General features: G+C 39.3%; 1 protein-coding gene across 11 annotated transcripts in view; it reads right to left on the reverse strand.

Annotated features, from left to right (window-relative positions):
- Positions 1–14020, reverse strand: part of ROBO2 (roundabout guidance receptor 2) — a 1042619-nt gene that overhangs the window by 23412 nt on the left and 1005187 nt on the right. For 7 of the 11 annotated variants that reach the window (XM_039556213.1, XM_010399525.4, XM_010399519.4 and 4 more), the window contains 3 exons: positions 13614–13874; positions 10144–10358; positions 504–686 (listed from right to left, as the gene is read on the reverse strand). In XM_039556213.1, coding sequence (XP_039412147.1) covers positions 504–686; positions 10144–10358; positions 13614–13874 — 659 coding nt within the window. The remainder of the gene's footprint in view (positions 1–503; positions 687–10143; positions 10359–13613; positions 13875–14020) is intronic. The other 4 variants (XM_039556243.1, XM_010399524.4, XM_010399528.3 and 1 more) reach the window with 1 other exon arrangement.

The raw sequence follows: 14020 nt of genomic DNA on the forward strand, positions 1-14020 counted from the left end.
TTTAAACAGTTTGTATTGTTAACAATAAAAGCACACCAAGTCACCCCATGCTTAGAAAAACTTTGGAGAAAAACACACTTTTGCAAGAAATGCAACAGAAGAGCAGGGATGGAGATAATAGTTTAAAGATGATGTTCATCACTGGAAATGTGAATGATTGTGAGGAGATTATTCAGAAAATGAAATCATCAAAGGCTGCAAGGCAGAATTAGCAATCTCTTTACCGAAATATTAAATGAGCATATGTCAGTAAATCTACAGCAGAGTCAGCACTGAGGGGAACCGCAGCAGACCGAAGTGCAGATTAAAAGCTTGTGCTATTCACTACTTCAAATCTCTAAAAATGAAACATAATGCAAGGTTTCATTTAAAATACACCAGTAAGAGTATCTCCATCCACCTTATTCCATGCATGTTAGACAAGTGTGAGACGTAGGTTCACTGAGAGAAGGATAGGCAGAGACACCCTTCATGCAGAAAGCATCAACTTTGAGTCTACAAACCTGTTCTTGTCAGGCTGGTTCCATCCAGCCTAAACCCAGCTTTATCTGCTGCTGCAACCAGTGCTTGTGCAAAAGTGCCGCTGGTAAAGATCGAGTCATCTGAGGAGCTACCTACACTAGATCTATGACTAGAAAAGTTACGGTCCTCATCAGACGCAGAACCCCATCCATTTACCATTGAACCTAAAAACAAATGTAGGGGGCTAGTGAGTGGTGCACATTGATATTCTTTGTTCATCTAAAGCTTAAAGACCCACTTAATATGTCCTTTCTTAACAGGAAACCCCAAATTCATTTGACAGAGCTTGGTACGAAACAGCAATATTCATCTAAAGCTTAAAGACCCAGTTATTGTGTCCTTTAACAACACAAACCCCAAAGTTTATCTGACAGAGTTTGGTACAACAGAGTACTATCAGTGCTAGCTGGGATCTCATTCCTAGTTTGCTCCACATAGCCTGGAAACAAAATAATGGTCCTGGAAACAAAATAACACATGTTCTTTACACATGCAAAGGTTCCACAGTAAAATTTTTTTAAAATTAATGGATTTTTCCTGTGATTGAATTCAGTGTGACTGTTTTTACTATGTTTGTTTTACTTGGCTTGTTACAAATCAGTATCTAGTTTGATATTTGCCAAACCGAGTCTTAATTTTGGACTGCACATGTGTAAGTCTCGGTAGATATGGCTAAAGTCAGACCTGGGCTTCAAGAGCTATTCTGAACAAGACTGGAACCATGTAATTTTGTCAATCAAAACCTTAAAGTAAATGAGCAGTTTTAATGGCCTGAAAACAGCTGATCCAAAGTAGTTCATTCCAGTGGATTAAAATAACTTTTTTTTAAAAGGTTTGAAATAATTAGGATTCAAGAGCAGAGCAAATATATGCTCAAATTTAATACTGAGTGAGTCACTAGACCAGTGTTGGTCCCATGGTACCTTCTAACAATGGATTACCACCACTGCAGGAGAGGAAAGTGATAACAACATCATAAAAATGCAGTCAGAAAACTAGATACCAGAAAAACCACATGAAAGGAATATAGAAATCTTGACATAACTGAAATATAGAGCAAAAGAGAAGGAAGGATTAATCTTACTCGCTTTTCTTTTTTTTATTATTTTTTCTGATGCATGAATCAAGCATCAATCAGTTACCCAGCATGGCAGTTTCAAAAGCTATCACTCAATTAAATTTTTTTTTCCCAAATACTGTAATTCTGTTTCTTTCAGGGTTTCAGATGGAGATGGTGGCGTTCTGTACTTCTAAAATGTCCCAGGGTCATTCCGCACTGTGCAGTGGAGCGGGAGGCAAAAGGAAGAGCCAGCAGCAAGTACTTTTCTCCAGGAACAGGGCAGCCCTGCTAATGAACTACCAAGTCCAGGTGAGGTGCAGAGCAACCAGACTGCTTTGGGACCTGAGCTGCTGCATGGCATTGCATGGTGCTGTGTAGACACAGCGTGCTGTTCTGAGATAGTACAGGCACCACCCCCACACCGAAATACCTGAAATGGGCTTTTTAACAGCATTTATATGCTGAGAAAAAAAAAAAAAAAAGCCCAGTGAACCTGTGTGAATGAGCACAGAACTGGTTTTCAAAGACATGAAGACAGGAGAGGAGGGATGCATCATGGCCCTGACTAAGTCAGCAGAGCTGAATTTCTGTAAATGTACATAAAATGCATAGTAGTACAGTAGCCTTTTCCTAATCCATGTCCAAGAAAGCATTGCTGTGTTTAAATTGTTAAGTAGTAAATCAATAATGACCTGCTTATTGGTTAATTGATAGGCTAATTAACTAATGGTGGTGTCAAATATTAAAAATGTCCTGCAAAAATAGCTCATGAATACAATAAATGAATCCTGGAATTCAGTAGCACGCTGCACCGCAAAGCCCAAGAACAATAGATTATTTTGTGATGCTGCAGTGACCAAACCTTTGAATGTCAGAGAAGTGGCAGGCTATAATAACAAAAACCTGTGCACTCCTCAGACACAGGAAAAGAAACCAAAGAGGTCTGTGGAGGTCTGACAGGCAGAAAGTGAGTTAAGTGCAACAGAGAGTGACAGAATTTGGTTCTGCTTGCCAAAAGCACACATAAAATTGTTATTTTCCAAACAGACTCGACCTGATGCAGACAGATGTAAGGGAGCCCAGATAACAGCAAGGGAAAGCTAAAACTGAATTTCCTCTGAGAGGATAGTTTCTGAACTAACAATCAAAGTGTGATAGGACATCATAGCGAATGGAGAGCAAAGACACTTAGCAACAGTTATTGATGATGTATGAAAAGAGATACTACAGATAAAACACTTCATGAAGATGTAAGAAAATGAAATGCTATAACTGAGGACATTTTCAAACATCACTTATACACACATTCCACAAAATATGTGAGCACAAGCTGAAACACAAAAATATAACTAGAGCTACAGATATCAAAGGATGATACTTAGATGCTAAAATTTAACACATGTGCCATTAATTTCAGGGCCCAAGGGTTTTCTGTTCATAGACATATATTCTATTGTCTGTGTAGAGACATATAAAACCATATACTGTACAGAGCACTTTTTGTTTTCAGTATCATAGTCCATGAGACTATGGATGTTTTAGAAGAACTTTTAATTTCCACTTGCTCACAGTGCTCTGTCCATTTGCTAACCACAGCTGTTACACAACATACAGTGCACATGGTAATTTGGGTGGGACACTTTCAGGGTATGTGTAGTAGCTGTTTTTCATTTGCTCTGTTAGTCAGTAAAAAAAAAATAAACCTCATTTTAGGTATGAAATATACTGAAAATCTGCAAAAGCACATAGTATGTGAATACAGCTATTGTTCTACACTCTCAGAGACATGCCAGTTTTTCTAAAACTACCTACATTTTTATTATCAGACTGCCAGTTTTCTAGGCTAGTACTACAAAAATCTCTGTTCTTATACTCCTCCACATTCCCACAGGCAGGAAGTGTTAGCAAGTCTAGGAACAGTGTGCTCTGGCTATGGATCATTCCTTCTTCCCCTCTCCTCCAGCAGCTGTTCTAGGAGGGACCTGTCAGGCCGGAAGCACAGCTCTGTTCTCTCAGGGACATGAGTTTTACTGGGATGTCATGGCTCCACCTGGAGTTCTGCATCCAGTTCTGAGGTCTGGGGCACAAGGCAGACATGGACCTGTCCAAGTGTGTCCAGAGAGGAGCCACAACAATGATTAGAGTGCTGGAACCCCTTTTCTGTGAAGACAGGCTGGGACAACTGGGGTTGTTCATCCTGGAGAAGAGAGGGCTCTGGGGAGATCTTCCTGCAGCATTTCAATATACAATGGAGGGTTATAACAAAGACAGAAAGAGGCTTTTCTGATAAGGCCTGTAGTGACAGGACAAGAAGAAATATTTTCAAACTGAGAGAAGGTTTAGCTTATGTATAAGGAAGAAATTCTCTCCTGTGAAGGTGGTGAGGCACTGGAACAGGCTGCCCAGAGAAGTTGTGGATATCTCAAACCTGGGAGTGTTCAAGGCCAGGCTGGATGGGGCTCTGAGCAACCTGGTCAAGTAGAAAGTGCCCCTGTCCATGGCAGGGGGGTTGGAACCAGATGACCTTTAAAAGTCCCTTCTAGTCCAAACCATTCTATGTTATTTCTGGTTGCTGGCAGCAACTTTTTATATAGAAACTTTTTGTAACTGCTGAAGTCAGCAAGATACCCTGAGACACATTCAGCACCCACAGCTGTGTGTGACCAGGGAGCTAAAGGCAAAATCTCTACATTATTTCTACTGATTCCTGAGCTATTCAGTTTCACTGCATAAACAATTGCTTTTCCCCACCAAAACCTGCAGCAGTAAATCCCATTTTGCTCTGACCTGCAGAGGTGTAGACATTGCCCAGAAGGCATGGGAGTGCTGGAGCCCAGCCCGGGCACCTCAGGCCACCACACAGCTGTGTTAACATAGCACACGTGGTGACTGCTTGTTTAAAGGCATCCACTGGCCTCTTGCTTTCCAAATCAGATGCACATTTGTTTTGCTCTGAATAAAGGCAGAATAAGAGATGCTGACGTTCCTTTCAGATCAACTGTGCATTTTGAAATGGGATGAAACAGGCTTTTAGTGTCTCCTTTACATGCAGCTCACTATGTTTTTTCCAAGAGCACATTTGAGTTTTTACGCTTTCTGGCAATTGTAAATTTTACTCTTGCTGACAGCAGCAGTAAATGCTTTATGCAGAACAAAATCAGCTCTGTGAAAAGTTGAACTCTGTTTCCTTGCTCCATAAAATATCTCTTGGTGCTAATGCAAACAGAAAGCTTCTCTGCTCTCAGGGAAAGGTGAGGGGAACAGAGGTGCCAGCTCCCAGCAAACTGCATGCTACTGCTTTTAGTGGCATTTTGCTGGCAATAAAAATGCTCTTTTTCTTTGTAAATTGTACTGTTGCTTTACTTAAAAATAATAATAAAAAAAGTCTAATGCACCTATGAAATAAATGCTGCTCACAACAAACCTGACACTTCTGAGAATTCCATTAGATACTTCCTGCATCTAACAACCTCTATGTGCTTACCTCTTGTGTTTTCCTTTACAAGACCATCCAACACGTATTAATATAAAGCCCCTGCTCCTCTGCAGTTTTTTAATGGAACAGGGATAGACTGCTTAGGTTTGTGAAGTGTGGGTGATGTCCTTGGGGACTGATGCTACTTCAGTTGAAACCAGTTACAGAATTCTTTTAGCCTTTGTACAGGAGAAAGATACTATCCTTCTCTTGGGTATGTCTGACCACTGTCGTGATTACACAGCAAGAATGCCCACTGATTTTGGTGGAAGTGATGGAATAGAAGGGGCAATAGTCATTGTACCATCAAAATAAGAAAGAATAACAGAAGTGTTTGAATGCAGAATATAAATATGATCACATTTCCAAAAACTAGACTTTGTTTTGTACTTTCCTCCACCATAAATATCCATATATTTAAATGTATACACCTGGAATAAACCCTTAAGTTTTAAATATTTTATTTCTGGGCAGAAAACACTAAAAAAAAGGGAGGTAAAAACCATACGTAGATATTTGGCACTTCACAGGTCCAATGATAATTAATGACCTTCATAAACATCTAATGAAAAATGAATTTATGTCACTTAGCTCAATTTATTTCTGTTTGCATTCCATCTTTCTAGATTTTTTTGGTTTCCATATTGCTGAAAGGCACAAAAAAATCTCAAATTTATTCAAGCTGTTAGAAAAGAAATGCACACAGAACATTAAGTAGTTGCTCAAATGTTGCTGAGCAGTAAAATACTATGATAAAGTGGCATCTTGCTGTGTCTCTATTACTTCTTCAGCACTAAAATTAATTTATGATCAGTCATCAATTCATTTACATGTCATTTTATGCTAAATCTATCGTTGCTGATGAATGCATATCCCTAGATCCATTAAGCTAGAGTAAAGTCTGTGCTTTATAATATGACCCTGCTAATTGTTGCATTACCATTTTTATGAGATACAAAAAGTAGCAGTTTCCTATTTTCTGAGCACATATTTAATCCATGAAACACATTCTTCCTATTAAATGCAATCTGTCTAACTGCTTATAAAATAGAATCTTTTGCAATAGGTATCCCTAAGCAAATCAATATAAATATTGAGCTCTGCCGTGGTAAAAAATGGCTCATGAAAATGATATTGTGCAGTTTTCAAGAATTATTCCATTTGTGCTCAGACACAGTGAATGAACAACTTTTTCCATACAGACAGTGATCAGTGAGTCTTTTAATCAAGACCAAAACATGTCAGATAAGGGATATTCTTCCTTGCTGAGCTACACAATCTACAGAGATTTTTATAATTTAGATCTATATAATTCTATTGAAAAAAAAAAATTGCAATCCATTTGCTGTGGCACTGATTGCAAGAATATCTCTCTGTTTATATCCATTTGTATCAGTCAGGTAGAAGAGGCCTTGTTCTAATTTCCGTGCTAGTTAATGAGTCAAATTCTTCCCTCAGTCAAAATGCACCAGGACTGAAGGTACACAGCTCTCACTACCAGCTGCACTGGTGCTGCAGGAGGAGGAGATAAGGACAGGGCAAAGAAAACCCCCAAACCATAATACTTTGACCCGAAAAACCCTAGGTTTTTTCTTACTGATTTCAGTGAGAAGCAAATTAATTTCTTCTACAGTCATCATATGCAGTTAATTAAGTCTGTTAAAGTAGAAAAACGTAACAGACTCTTTGTGGCCATCCATGCCACAACTCTGCACAGCAATTTATTATAAAAGCAAACATTAAACATAAGAGAAAGAAAAAAAATATTTCAATGTGTCTCTGAGAGCAAAAAATAACCCTAAATAATTATGAATTAAAAGTCAAGTGAGCAAAAGTTTTACCAGTGTGTTTTGGTTCTTTCTTTCTATTATTTTTCAAAGCAGATTCAGTGACTCAGTATCCTAACAAACCATACTGGGAATGAAAGCAAATCCAAGCAAAACCTTGGATTTAATTTCATATTACAACCCACAAGCTCTCAAATCCAAATCTCCCTCTCTAAGTTCTCTTTGTGATATCTGGAGAATGTTAAGATACAGTTCCTGTGCGCTCCTCCTTTTGTTTCACTTTATTATACACATCAACATTATGTCTCTGCCACCTGCAAAGAGAAAAGCTTAATAGTGCAGATTAAATCCTTGTCTGAATCTTCAGTTAGCTGTGACTAAAACTCAAGGGCCTGGAAGACAACTTGACTTTTAAATAGTTTAAAGGAGCAGCACTGTGGTGTCAGAGGGATTCAGCAGTTTGTGCTTTGGCTCATGCAGTGCCAGTGCTTCCCCTCAGAGAATCCCACATTTGGCACTGCAGGAAATCCTTGTTCTCAGCTCAGCCATAAAGAACAAAGCCCCATTTCAGTCCAAGAGTGGGTATCTTTGAGGCATTGCTGAGGCATGCTAACACTACAGGGTGAGGAACCTCACTCTGCTCCCTCCACAGCAACTCTGTTTGGAGGAAGTCTGGACCAAGGGATGTCAATTTAGATTTCTCACAAACACTGAACTCCCAGGGCACTTCAGAATGAACAGAAATATTGCTTCATCTGGGTCAGCTGTTCTCATTTGCCTCCATTTTCAAATACATTTAGAGAAGTGAAAACGTGATCTATAAATTCCTAGCAAAATGCTGGTTGAAGTCACCAAAGGCTCTGTGAAAAGAAGCAGCTTATATATTCTCAGCACAAGAAAGAACGATTTAGTTGTTCTACAGTACTTTAATAGCAATCAAATTGAAGAATGAGAAACAGCTTGGGAACAACTGAAGCAATTTGCTATACACCCCTTAAAACCAACAAGCACAGCCTAGAAGAGTTAACAGAAACAGATAAACAAAAATTAAAATTCTCTTTTGAAAAAAAAATTGCCCAAGTATAATAGGCAATTTCTTTCCACCCTTAGGAAAAAAACAAGCCCAAAACAAAATCTCCTAAAATCAAGGTTTTACCCATACAGCAACTGAGGAAAACAGAATAGTTTTGTTATTTGGAGATTTTGCCATCTTACAGACCCTTTAGACTAACACTCTGGGTGCACTTCTGTAAGGCTGTTGTTCCTTAATTAAGTCAGTCTAAATGTTGGCTTTATGCTATAGGGCCAGTCTATAATTTTGCTTCCTTTCCAGCTGCACATTCCCTTCCTGCAGTGCCAGCACACACCTTGTCACGTGAACCAGAGCTAGTAATTAAACAAGCAAAAGAAAAAGCAAATGAAAAACTTTAATTTTCAGCTTGATGAGGCCACATGAAGTTAGTGGTGGTGATGAGTGGGTGTATATTTAGATCAACTTAAGTACACTCCCAGCCTACATTATCAAGTTCTGACCAATTTCTTCCAAAATATCGGGAAGCTTTTAACACTCCAGTAATTAGATATTTAACACTCCAAAAATGGAAGAAGATTTATAAATATTGTAAGAAGCTTGAAGGTTATTCATAAAAGTATGAACTGTAGTAAGCACTAAAGTTTCTAGTTGGAGCAGGAATACAACTATTTCTTATTTGTTCTAGGGAGGGTGGTCCAAACTATTAGGTGAAGATGCAAATGTGGAAACATTAATTTTCTGATTTACTGATATGTAAGCATTGGCATATTAATATATACCAAATGAAAAATTTATACCAGGCTGTTTTTTAAAAATTTATTTATTTATTGCTGTTTTACCAGTGCAAAACTTGTAGTGAATTGCTAACAGAAAGGCTGCTGAGCCATTAGTGAGATATGCAAAAATATGCAGAATTATTGCCTGAAGGAGATTACACTAGAAATTCAAGCAAAGTGAGTTAACATACTCATGCACTAATAAGTTAACCTTCTCAATTCAGGGATTTAAACTTTAACTCTATGGCCTTCAGTTGCATCTGGATTTCAAATGGCAGCAGCAGAGATGCAATTCTTAAATCTTAATTAGATTGGCAAGCAGTCTGGCTCTAGGGTGAAGGAAAACCTGGAAAGTGGGATTAAGCTACACACTATTTCATTCAGCAAAGGAAAAGGAAGAAAATTATAGGTATTGATGCTCCACCACTGTCATATTCTCACAGTGTTTTCAGAATAGCAACCTTTCAGTGTGGGTGCAAAAGCCTTGGAATTTCAGAGGTCCGGACAAAGATGGAATTCAGTGGTGCCATGGTAGGAAGTTGTTCTGATCAAGTCTCCCTTAAGGTAAAACCAACAATCAGGGTTCATCTGCTGAGATCAAAACCTGAAGCAGCACCCACTACCACTGTGACATTGGGGATATTTGGGTCTCCAGCACACCTGCACATTATGGACACAGTACATTATACAGAGGCCCAGGTTCAACCTAAAAAGAAGGACACTGATGCTTACCAAAAGTACATTACTTCCATATAAAATCTGTGTTTTTAAAAAACAGCATCTTTCACTGCCTACATTTCACCACCAGCAATTTAATTCATTCAGATTCTGTGCATTAGTTTATAGCAGCCCTTTCTAGGTCCCCTTTGATGATGCTGTAGCTTTCCACGGCATGCAAAGGACAAGAAGAAGTGAGGGAAGGAGGGTCAGAATTATTAAACAGATTTTCTAAAAGGGAACAATTACTAAATTCAGCAATATAAAGTAGGTTCAAAATACATATTTTCCTACATAAATGTTGTATTTACTCTAGAAATAAACATTGTGCTGATCTAACTACACTTACTCTGAAGTCTTTTAACTTCCTTGTGTTCATCTGGGAAAGCATTTACCCAGCAAAATATCTAAAAGTGCTTTAAGATAGCATTTTTATGCTGCTCCTGATTTATGAAATATATATTGCTAAGCTGAGGTCTTCCCCCTCCTTTTTATGTAACTGCCTTGCTTTTCTAGTAGAATGAACCTTTCATGAAAGCTAGGATATAACTGAATTTTCTTTCAAGTCTTTAAAGCTTTTTAAAATTCATGAATTCTCTTATCATTTTGCAGCAAAGCAAAGTATTTCCAAATCCTTCTTTAACTTTAGTGTTTAGTATTAACACATTTTAAATGTTACAGAAATCAAGTGGAATAAATTTTCACTTAGAAAGTGTCCAAATGGTGATGTATTTTACTGGTAGGAACAAGTTGGTGTCACTGTGTTTGGTTACCTGTCACAGAGCTGTCTAGATTGTCCATACTGGAGCCTGGAGTATGCTCTAGACCTCTTAGTGGCCTACTGATTTCTACAGTTTCTTCTTCCATATCATCCTCATCATCATCATCATCTGGAACATCTGTTTCCAAATCTGAAATAAGGTTTCCAGATACGTATCCTAGGGGAGGAACTGGAGCCTGAGGAGGTTGTGTATTGCTTTGGATGTGCCTACACAAACAAACAGGAAAAGTTATCAGAATGGATGAGGCTTTGCAGCCCATGGTCAATAAAACACAAGCCTTTCAACAAGTCCTGAAGTTTTGATTTACAAAACGTGCTTGGTTAGGTCAAACTCAAGAAAAGTCAGTTCAGTTATTCACCTCAGCTTCTAATACCAGAGCACCTGAACACTTTCCAGTCTTAAATAAAAATAATGAAGATAAAATCCTCTAGGATGGGGAAGGTCAGGATTATCTTCTCATAGATGAAGAGCAATGGGCACAGAAGCTACATAAATCAGGTAGGAAACCCATGGAAAAGCACAATTCTGAATCCCAGCCTAGCACGTAAGTGTCTCTCCCAATATTCCCCCTTGCAAATCACACATTGAACCAAAGTTAAATCTCACTCCTTCCACTTAAACAGATGCAGTGCCTGAAGCAAAAGTCACCCTAAAGAAGAGGAAATGGCCAGTAGGACAGAAGAAATTTTCAAGTCCAATGAACGCATAATCAGTGAGGCCTTTTCATTTTGCTTTATTCCAAGAAGTTTAATTGATTTAATTGCAGCAGTATTAGGGCATGCATGTGTGAAATTACTGCATGCAGCAATCACATTCAAAAAAAAAAAAAGGAAAAAAGAAGACAAAAAAGCACCCACAGGATAGCTAAATGGCCAAAGGCAAGCATGGCATTCGGAGTTTGATGTTCCTGGTCTCCGAGAGAAAAGAACACCATCAGCTTTCAAAGCAGCATTCCCCACAGCACAACAGGTACACAGAAAGCTGTGCCAGGGGAGCCAGGCAGGACTGGCCTTGGCACAAGAGCATGTACCATGCTTGAAATTGCTAACAGAGGCACGTGGGAATCCTTGGGTGGCTGTACATGAGGTGCCATGACCTGATTTGAATCGGCAGCACTCTGGATGGAACCCAGGATTCTGCCGGTCTTTTGCTTGGACATAAGTAAAACTGAAAGAATTACAATTGTCACCTGTTTGGCTCCCAGCTCTAATACATTTTCAGTGAAAACCTGTGCTGTATTATTGCCTACATGAATGAATTCTCTTAATTCAATGAGCCTTTCTTTTTTTTATTTTCATAATGTGAATCTATCAGATACGAGAATGTCATGGTAAATGTTACGTACCACTGGTAACTTTCTCCACCTCAGTGTTAGCTTTAACTTACTGCTTATTCTGAATCTAATTTCCAGAACAAGTGCTTCCTTTCTGACGCACAACCTCCTTCTGATTAACAGTTATTGAATACTTTTCTGCCTGGACACCAGGTTTTTGGTGTTCTACGCAGCGTTCAAAACACCGGGGCACTAAAGGGCACTACCAGCTAACTAACCCTCAATAAACAGTGTGATTAGATCCCAATCAAGCAAAATGCTTAAGTATATGTTTAATATTAAGCTTGTGATAGAACAATTGAAATCAATTTCTCATGTACTCATGGTTAAGCATACACTTAAGTGATTTGCTGGATCAAGGCCATAATGATTATGTACTTTTCCAGTAATCTCTAATGGGCTCTTTCTTAAATTCCTAGTTGGCTGATCTCTGTATTTCTCTGTTGCTAATCCCACAGCAACCTATCTGACAGGTCTCATTTTGCTGTTTAGTTTTCCCCTGTCTCTACATTGGACAGGTTAACTTTGTGAAAAGAAAACTAAGACATCTTCCTTTCCAGTAAAAACAATGGAGGGACTTTCTACTGATTTTGACTAGCATGATATGTGTCCAGCCAAACAACACAAAAACACTAAAAAATTCCATGTCATAAAAATCACTTCTATTTGCAACCCTCAGCATTTAGCCCAATACCCAAAAGTTATGAAAAAAAGGTTATGTCCCTTGTTATTTTTTTTTAACATTTCAGGCTCAATTACTGTGACTTTACACAAGAGCAACATTAAAATCTGTATAATCCTAAGCACATTATGAAACTTCCCAATCAATTTTCATCTCTCCAAAAAGGGAGCAAGACCTTTCCTGCCAGCTGCACGAGGCTTTGGTGCAGTGTCCTGCTCCATTATCTGTGCCTGGACTGGTTTGGAGGTTTGGAGGGCGTAGGAAGGGTAACAGCTGCAAAATGCAGCAGCGACTGCCTGTGCCGGCAGGGTGTGCATCTGTGTGCTGGCTCAGAAGCCAGTACCTTCAATAGGCCAGGTCTAGCTGCTGCCTGGGATTTGGGTCTGTCCCACAGGCAGGCTGGGGTCGGTGCTTGGCAGAGCGGCGCTGCAGCGGGACCGAGGTACCCTGTTGATTGAGTGCAGATTGCAGACAAGCCCCGAGGCTTCCACGGTGTCCAGGGAAAACAGCTGGCTTTGGTTTGGCACCGCCTGCCTACCTGCCTGATGTATTTATGGGAGCTCAAGCTGAAGAACTCCGTGGCTTTATTTACCAGAGAAGAAAGGCTGCTCCTCTGCTGGCAGAGTGCCATTCAGTAACTAGCTCTGCTCTGCTCCGCCGAGAGTCGCGGGCTTTGTCTGGGTAGAAGAGCTGTGAAAGGACAACTGCTGCTCAGGGAACATCCAGGAAGCAACTGACCTTCACCGTATCCCCAGCCTGGTGCAGTTGACAAGTTCTTTTTCAGTCCCTGAAGAGATTGCTTCTGTTTGTTTTGCAGAGGAAATGTTACTGTGGTATTTGCTTGCTCTTCCTTTAAATAGGCATAAAGCACTCTAAAACACTAGATCCATTCTGTAAATACTAATAACTTTCTGTTGTTCCTGGGTCTTTCCTATGAATCAAAAATTCTCATGGTATTTCAAAGTACAGAGATGCAAATGCTTCATTCTCATGTGACATGGTGTAAAAGCTGCCACGTTGCTATTTCAAGAGACTATCATTATTTTTAATCAGGAATTTAGAATCCTATTATTTTTGAAAATCCTAAAAAATTCCCATCTTTTGCTAGCCTGAAAAGAGAGTACTCTCAACTGTACAAAAGCTATCAGGAGGTGGGTGTTAACTACTTAGCTGAACACGTGTAAAATTTCAGAGGAATATTGTTTTAACATGTTTTTAGACAAGATTTAACATATCACCAAGTATTATGATTTAAAAAGCACATACTAATGTCTAAGGCCTTCACAATGTAGATAGAGTTTTGCTATTTCTTCTTCCATTTTACTTTGGAAACATAATTGAAACGCTGTTGAACACAGTATTTATGTCATAAAGAAATATATTGTTGCTATTATTATTATTATTATTTCATTTCCCTGATCACAGGTGACCCCTTCAAACATTTACCATGTCTGCTTTGCTATATCAAACTGGTAAGCCCTTGTTAACTCATCCAGGTGAGCTTGAAGCATTGGCTGCATCTCCTCTCGTGGGGAAGGCGTGAGGGTTGCAGTCGACTGTTGCCCAAAGGAGATGGCAGGAGATGAAGCTACTCCCCGGACAGGAGGTGTGGGGACACGATCATCATCTTCTTCAAGCTCATCCTCCATGCCCTGATGCAGGTAGGTTTGAACTGGCAAAGGTGGACACCAACCATCACTGTCATATCTAAAATAAAAACCAAATAAACTTAGTGTATATCAGATCTCATCTCTGCCACACAGTAGAGGGTGTAGAGGGTATACAGGATTCCTGCTACAGTTGGAAACCTTGCACACAGTGTGAGTTCTAAAATTTAATGAAAATAGGGCCAT

Source organism: Corvus cornix, chromosome 1 (assembly GCF_000738735.6).
Source record: "Corvus cornix cornix isolate S_Up_H32 chromosome 1, ASM73873v5, whole genome shotgun sequence".
Taxonomy (NCBI): Eukaryota; Metazoa; Chordata; class Aves; order Passeriformes; family Corvidae; genus Corvus; species Corvus cornix.